The sequence below is a fragment of the Cryptomeria japonica genome, chromosome 1 (genome assembly GCF_030272615.1).
Source record: "Cryptomeria japonica chromosome 1, Sugi_1.0, whole genome shotgun sequence".
In the NCBI taxonomy this organism is placed as follows: domain Eukaryota; kingdom Viridiplantae; phylum Streptophyta; class Pinopsida; order Cupressales; family Cupressaceae; genus Cryptomeria; species Cryptomeria japonica.
In genome coordinates this window covers 231,953,812-231,962,826 of record NC_081405.1, presented here as the reverse complement: position 1 = coordinate 231,962,826, position 9,015 = coordinate 231,953,812, and the positions used below count along the sequence as shown (strand labels likewise).

Here is a 9,015-nt window from a genome sequence, read left to right as displayed (position 1 = left end):
AAAGAAAGACAATTTATTCATTCCATTAATATCTGGCTACCTGGGGAGTTGCGTCTCTAATATTTACTGAATGATTCAACTTAAAGAAATAAAAGTAAAACGTAACCATGTTATCATTTGTAGATTTATTTTGTTCTACTAAAGTATATGGAATTTTAAATTCCCAAAGTCAACTCGCTCTGATTCTCCTAATACGATATGGAAGAGAAATTTTTTGTTATATTGAATATTCATACTAAACGAAAGGAAAAACGAAATGTCAATATATAAATGCGAATCAGTCAATCATCGGGATCTCATGAAGCTCACAGACAAGGGCCTGTCTTTAAATATGTCCAGCACAAAATCTTGCACCTCCTCAGGTGTGTATTTGACCAACGTATCTCTTTCAAATTGGCTCCTGAATCTGGTAAGAAAGGAACTGTAGGCTGGTACCAACTTCTCAGTAATTGAAATACCTAGCTTCTCTCGCAGGCTGACGTTAGGAACCACCCATCCGCTGTGCCTCCTCTTTACCTCTTCCATCGCTGAATTGAATCCCTTAAATTTCTCCTTCAGACCTTGCCCGGACGAAATTCCACCTCTTCCTGCATCTTTCTCGTCTGTTATACTCGACAGCACTTTCATCCACGCACTCCTTTCATAATTGAGAGCGTACTGCCTTACCTTATTCCACTGATTTCTTACCCAATCCTCCCCCAGTATATGTTTGAGCTCGGAGCCATTCACTTTCTGTACTATGTAGTGAAGGTTATTCATGAGAAAGAGGTACGACAGAGCCACATCTTTGTACAGATCAGATTTCTTGACGAGCTTACACAGGAGAAGGAAGATGGCCCATCCGATGTGAACAGACAACGGGTCACAGGGATTGTCAACGGCGTAATAGTCTGGTAGCGTCTTGGGTAGCTTCTCAGGCGCATCTGCAGTTATGTTAACCAAAGTTTCCTTGTAATCGGAGAGAAAAGTGAGATAATTCATAACGTATCTGGTGAGAGGATGTATAATGCCGCCCGGACTGGGAGCCTTAGAATTCTCCTTCTCAATGGCCTTATCAAATTCTTTCAACATTCCCCGGGCCGCCTCTCCCAGCTTGGTCACGATCTTATGCTCATGCACGCTTGGGAAGGAGTTTTGACAATATGTGGCCTCGATGTCCGGCGTGAGATCAGTTACGGCTTCGTAGAGGTCAAGCAGTCTGAATATCCTTTCCGGCGGCAGGCTTGTGGCTGCCACTCCTTCTGCCAAGGCGAAAACCCTGCGTGTGGTCTCCTTGGCGATTTCGGCAAAAGAAGCATCTCTCATCTTATCAAGCCCCTCAAACACATCTTCACACAGCCGCTTTTCTCGGGCAACCAGAATTCGGATGCTGATTTTGGCACCGTGAATCCATTTCTTAATCTTTTCATCAAGAAATTCCCATTTCATTTTCCGAACATCCTTTACCGTCACCTTGTCCACGCCCAGATTGTATAAACTCTCTTCCACCACGGACTTCCTGCTGAGAACGAAGACTCGGATGGATTCCCTCGCATACCCACTCTTCGCCATGCGCTGCGCTATTCTCCGCAGATCCACCACGGCGTCCAACGGAACCATGTCGAATTCACAGAGTCTGTTTACTGACAGACAATTGGAGCTCGAGAAGCTGCTGCGATTGTCGTCGCCGTCAGAGCAAATGGATCTAGTGAGGCTACCCTCTGTGGAGGAATAGAAGGACGGCCGAGCCGATGACTCCCGGTCTGGATCGATGGGTTCGCTGTTAGATAACAGAATTTTGTGAAACTCTTTCTCCAGACGGATCATGGCCATTTTCATCAGCCGCTGTGCACGGATGATTCCCGCAGCATCTGTGCCAACGGCAGACAAATATTCCATGAGCCGTTGGAGATTGTCAACGGTTTCCATGTATATACGGACTTCTTCTGCAGTGCTCTGAAAGAGCATTTTTATTGTGGTTTTTTTGTACTCCCATCTGGTAATCAGTATTTCTGCTGCGGCCAAAGTTGCTTCCATCCTTTCCAATGCATACGAGCTTTCGTTTTCTCTGTGTGGCCGCTCCTGTTCAAATGCTTGGCAAGAGACTTCTTACTCAATACCTAAGAAATCCCTTGAAATGTAAAGTCAGATTAACATGTACAAATATTTGATATATACAATTGTATGACTTTGTCTCCACGAGATTTTCGCTGGACTGACTTATGGTGGTGTAAGCGATGAACGCTATGTATCCAGGATTCTAGGAATGGTGTCAGTGGACCTAATTTTTTTTTAGTATGATATCAAAGAGAAAATTACAATGATGGGACACCTAATTTCTTAAGAAAATACTACTACAGAGCCCTGAGTACTTTGTTTCAATATTTGAAATGGACCGAGTAAACCATCTGTTGCGATAAAATACAACCACTGAATACGGCTGAATATATTGAAGGGGATCAAAGTCAACATTTGAGGTTCTCACATTACTATTAACTCTTGAAAATTACCAGCCTTTTATCATTGCATCATATAAAGATTAACATTTCATTTTTCTTTTGAAAATTTATTCTTTTAATTTCCTTTCAATTTAAAATTTCGGTTTATTATTAAAAAAATACATTATTTCTGAGTTTTTGCCTTGACAAATTCTTGATAGTGAGCTGATGTAATTGAACTTATTAATTATAGGATAAAAAAGTTAAATTCAATATCATTGTTGATCTTATATATTGATAACTTTCATTTTCATTATCATCAAATAATGATTTTAATTATCAATATTTAAAAGTATTGTTTATATTTTTTATATTTAATATAATTGTAATATTAAATTTGAAATTTGAATCCACGATATTGTCTTTTCTAAGACTTGGGAACCCAACCCTTAGCCTTAGACCTACAAAGTAAAATGTCATGAAAACAACAAGGAAAAAATTGATTTGGCAATATGGCTAACAACTATTTTTTAGAATTTTTATGAAATTAAAATTCATTTATAGATGATGATGCCTAATTTTTAAATATGTTCTTTTTCTATTATTTCAATTTTCAATTTTCTATTTTCTAATTAATTTTTACTTAAATTATTCCATAATATTGAAGTGTCAAGATTTAGTATTTTTTAATAAATTTTAATTTTGTACGTTTCTTTTAAAAAATTATGTGACATCGATCTATACATAATTCTTTACACAATGATTTTAAAAAATAAAATTAATTTAACTCAAATTATGGTGGTTGTACATAAGAGGTTTTAAAAAACAGCAATTAGGGTCAATTAAAAATTAATAAAAAATATCTAAATACTTTTAAAAATATATCCTCATCAATCTTCAATATAATACACATATTTTCCCAAAAAGAATTCTAAAAATACTTTTATTTAGGTCAAATTATGGTGGTCATACATGTGCATGTTATGGTCATATAAAATTAATTTTAAATAGTGATTTTTGTACATGACTATTTGTAGACACCTAAAATTGTCCAGTCTAATTAAATAAATATTTTATTTATTTAATTATCTAAGCTTAATTATTCTATTAATTAAATAAATATTTATTTATTTAATTAATTCATTTATCCTCTTCTAGCCTTATTTCTCATTTAAATAAATACATTTATTTATTTAAATTATTCTTTTCCTCAATTAAATAAATATCTTATTTATTTAATTGATCTCACTTCTTCTATTAATTAAATAAATCTTTATTTATTTAATTAATTCATTAACCTTTTCTACCCATGACACATGTCATTCATCTCTTAATTCCTACACTACCTACCCTTTCATTATTTTATTATTTCTTTTACCTACCTTCTAATCATAGCCGACCTCCTTTTACACCTCTCAATCTTATCCCTCCATTTCATATTGTGTCTTCTATATAAGGAGATGCTTCCTTCATTATCAAACCCTAACTAACTACTTGATCAATTGACTACTTGGCATATGCGATCCTACTTGCAACCACATTTCGTTCTTTGTTGAGCTCTTGTGCACATAAAATCTGAGAGCAAATATATCAAGCAAGATCAATGGAGATAGGAAGAATGGAGATGTAAACCCTATTGGACATGTGATGGTATAATCTTTGTGATTTCATTTGATTTGCATTGTCTTAGGTAATCTTCATATGTTATGGTGGATCTTTGTTGTTGTTAGGCTAGGGTTTTGTGGTTGAATTCATTTAGCCTTTCAATATCGTTATTATTGTATCCATTTTCACCATATACATTTTGGCACACCCGGTGGGACCCTTGTCCCTTTTTGCATTTAACATCCTTGTTGCAAATTTTGTGTTTTGAAGTAGCAGATCTGACATTTTCGACAACATTTTGATATTTTCGCGTCTGCGTACTTTCGGATCGTGTTTTTGATTTTCTGGCGCATCTGTGACATCTGGAATCGCGTCTATGTTCTCGACAGTATTTTATTTTGCAGATTCCGGAAACCGTGTCTGTGTTCCTCAATCACATTTGAGGTGTTTTTAGACACGTCTGTGTCCAGAAGTCGCGTTTGGGTTCTGGAGCCGTGTCTGTGTCTCACAGAATCGTGTCTGCGTTAGGGAGTCGCGTCTGTGTCGAAGGTAACCGTGTCTGTGTGCATCGGTTTCATTTTTTTTTTGAGTTTATTGATTTAGTTTTGGGTCTTGCATTTAAGGTTTCAGATCCGGTTTATTTTGAGCTAACATTTTTAGATCTAGCTAATGAAATTGGTGCGGCTTGTCTTGAAAGCAAAATCGTTTTGTTGAAGGCCCCTATTTTCACAAAGTCTTTTGGATTTAAAATTTACCTAACTTGTGTGCTTGCAGGAAGGGGTGATTATTTGAAACAATCCAAACTACTAACAACTCTTTGTTGCAGGTCCTTGGCAAGGGTTTTTTTTTTTTGATTTTTATTGTGTGCTTTGTTTTCAATAGACTAGCAAACACTTCAATTGGTGCACTAAAATTGAACCATTGTCTTTTGTGTCTTGAGCAATAGGCTCTTTTTGTTTAATCTTTAGAGGGCCTGTCTTCCCGTGTGGTCATTAGGGCTACTAGTGAGAAGAGAACGACCCAAGTGGTAGCGAGGAAAACCCACCCCTTCTGAACCACTATAAATAACTGTATTCATGGTGAAAACTATGAATAACGTGTGTTGATTAGTTCATACCTACACTATGTCTCCCCATAAACCAGTTTGATCAAATTTATTTGATCATTTGTAGGGCGTAACCCCTACCGGTTGGGAGCCTTCTGTATTTACAGAGTTGAAAGTGCCGCATGTATGGCCACACGAGCGGATGCCCTTACTAGCACCTCTTTGTTTTAGAAGCCCAAATCCTTCTAGTTGTTGGGGCAGGAGGTCAGACCTCTGGTAGCGGCCCACACATATACGGTTCTTAGTAGAGATACAAAGTTCGCCACAGGGAGTTTTCGTGGGGATTGATGCTTGGCTGACCCGAGAAGTGAGTGCCGAGGGTGGAGCCAGTGAGGTCAAGCATCTAAGTATCCGCTCTGAATAGCGTAGCCTCGGGGGTAAAACCCCATGTGGGATCAACAACTATTGTCTTGGCCAGCCATAAGAATTGTGCTTGACTTATTTTGAACAATCAAACATTCAAGACCAAACAACAAAACATTGTGTCTTTGGTGTCTTCAAGTGTATGCAAAACAATTTTACATCAAACAACACACTTTTCTTGGAGTCATTTTGAGTCTAGATACTTGCAAACATTAGATCTTCATCAACACTGTGTCCTCTTGTCACGAAAAACAGTCAAACAATCAGATTTGGTCACAACAAAAATGACTTCACAGATTGAAAAAAATTGCACAAATTTTGCAGAAATGCGTCTGTGTCTGACATAATAGCATCTGTGTTGTATAGCCGCGTCTGTGAAGGGTAGAAATGCATCTGTGTTTTCCAGAATCAATAGTACATTTTTACAAAAATCTCAGAAACGCGTCTGTGTTAAACAGAACCACATCTGTGTCAGGAAGTCGCATCTGTGAAGCATACATGCGTGTCTGTGTTTAGAATTGAAAAACTTGTACAGTCCAGCAAACAAACATAGTCAGTTTCAGAATTCTTGAGCTTCCTAGGTCATTTCTCCAGGGTTTCATTTAGCATTCAACCTATCTTTAGGTCTCACACAATCCATCATTGCTTTACACCTTACATTACATTCACATCTGTCTAAACTTGAGTCAAAAGGTCACTTGCTTGTCCTCGTCATACTTTATCAACACACTACATACAACAACACTTTGTTAAGTGGTCCCTCATCAAGGTCTATCACCTTTGGGTCTCATTTGGTCTTACTTAGAGACAAGGTCAAATTACCTCATCAAGAGAAACTATCCTCTCTTTGGAAGTCACACCTACTCTACTACATACATACTTGGTCTTACACTTTGGACATTGCAAGTACACCTCAGATTCATTTACATTCCATCCAACTCTTGGTCTTCCATACTTTTTCCATTTTCATCTAGTCTCACACATCTTGGTCAATACCTAGTTCATAGTTGAAACCCATCTTCAAAAATCTAGGAGAGAAACTAAAGAGGCTCAAGAGTCCACAAACATGAGTGTCTATGAGTATGACAACGATGTCTTTTTCAATACTGATCATAACACATTACCTGACATGGATGCCTATAGAAACATTCCAAATGTTGAGAACATGGACACTACAAACAACAATGATACACACAATGACAATATGGACAACTTTTCAGTACATTCAGCAGATGTGGAAGAATCCATTATGGACCCCCGTTTCAATCGATTGATTGAGGAAATAATGAGGAGGGATAGACAATACTTCTTACAAATGATGGCACAAAGTGGAGCAAAGATACCTCATGATTTTGACATGTCTCAAATAATGGAACATAGACCTTTGCAACAAACTCACTCCAACATGGATCAAAGGAGGCCTAATGGTGGAGGCAATAGAGGACCACATATGGTACCTGAATCACCATCATCTTTGTTTCAAAAACTAGAGGTCCCACATACACATGGTCAAGCATATGATACTCACCTTCACAGACCATTGTGGAAGTCTTATGCAAAAAGATATGCTCAATCACATACCAATGCTAAGGATCAACCACCAAAGCAATTGGATATTCAAAGGCATGCTCAAAATTTGGACACAAGGAAACCTCGTGTCAAATTTGGGGGCAACACATTAGAACATGACATCCCTGTAGAGTATGGTATACATGGACAAAATAGATATGGCGTTCCTCAACATGAATCTATACCAAGTGGTCCATATATGCAGCATCACTATAGACCTCCTCCATATGAACATGTGTATGATCAATATCATCCATATATGCAACATGCTCCTCCTCCAATTGGTGCCTCAAGCATGGGGTATGGTCCAAGAAGTCGATCTCCACCTAAGAGCAATTTGGAACAACAAATCAGGGACTTACAAAAGAAAATGGAGGACATAAATACACCAAAACCAACATACACAATGAGAGACATAAGTCCTTATCCATTTGACAAGAGCATTCCAATGCCTCCTTTTCCTACACACTTTGTGATGCCTAAATTTGATAAGTATAGAGGAAAAGGGGATCCTAAGGCACACATAAGATAGTTTTTCACAGCTTGCATTGAGGTGGCAGCAGAAGAGACATATTTGATGAGATTATTCCCATAGAGCCTAGGCGATCAAGCTATGGAATGGTTCTCCCAACTTCCACCTAGAATTAAGTCATGGGGTGACTTAGCAGAGGCATTAATTCAACATTTCTCCTACAATATAGAGACAGACATATCAGTCACTACTCTGTGCAACACCAAGCAAAGGGATGGAGAATCTTTTTCATCATTTTTACAAAGATGGAGAAATCTAGCCAGCAGATGCTCTTGTGAAATTCCACAAAAACAAATGGTAGAGATGTTCACACAAAATGTTAACAAAGACATTGGATATGATCTAAGGAAAGCTTGTTTGTCCACCTTCAAGGACGTCATTGAAAAAGGCTTAGCAACAGAGAAGGTCCTAATTGAACAAGGAGTTATTAAGATATTCAAGGAAAACAAAGATGACTTTAAAGGAAAAGACAAGCCAAGATTTTGGGATAAAAACAAGAACACAGTCAATGATGGTGTTGTTGATGCCAACACAATGCGACCAAAATTCATTTTTTCTGGATCAAGCTCTACAAACAATCAAGTGAATACCCAAACAACTTCTAGATCACGAACGAAGTACACTCCATTGGGAGAGCCACTTGAGTCAATTTTCAAGAAGCTTGTGGCAAACAAGGTAATCACAGTTCCAGATTTTCCTCCATATGAACCAAAGGTTAAACCAAATTGGTGGAATGATGATGAGTATTGTGAATTTCATAAGAGCAAGGGTCATAAGATAGGAAATTGCCATCGACTGAAGAACATCATACAAGATCTCATTGATAGAGGTGATATTGAGATTGAGGGACACTCATCCAACCAAGAACATGTGATGTTTAAGGAACCATTCCCAAAGCATGACAAGGGAAAAGCTAAAGCCACAGATGACCAAACCAACTATACCAGAGCAACCTATAACTATGATTCAACTATCAATCACATTTTGATGGACAATTATGTCTCTACCATTATTATCAAGGACAAAAACCTTGAGAATTCTACCAGGAGACCCAAGATTGTCCTAAAAGGTGTTGGATCTTCTTCCAAACCTACCTCTGAATGTCATGTTACAACCTGTCAAGGTAAATTTACTTTGCAAGGTGCTCCAGCCAAAAACACCCCTTCTTCATCAACCAAGCCTGAGTATGACCTTGTAGAACAATTAGGGAAAACACCCATGCTCATCTCCATTCTTGAGCTCCTACGCATATCCCCTGCACATAAGGCCATTCTTGACAAAATCTTGAGAGACACTGCCGTTCCTACTGATCTGAACATGGACCAGTTTCAAGCCATGGTGGGATACCTTTCCGTTCCACATTCCCTTACATTCACAGAAGCTGACGACGCCTCCGTAAGTCAGCCACATAATGCACCACTACA

At 38.0% G+C, this 9,015-nt stretch overlaps 1 protein-coding gene across 1 annotated transcript; it reads right to left on the bottom strand.

The window, feature by feature from the left end:
- Positions 1 to 285: 285 nt before the first annotated feature.
- On the bottom strand, positions 286 to 2,016 carry LOC131857161 (exocyst complex component EXO70H1-like). The gene has a single exon (XM_059209328.1). It carries the CDS (start codon positions 2,014 to 2,016, stop codon positions 286 to 288), a length of 1,731 nt encoding a protein of 576 aa, XP_059065311.1.
- Between the last annotated feature and the right edge of the window lie 6,999 nt (positions 2,017 to 9,015).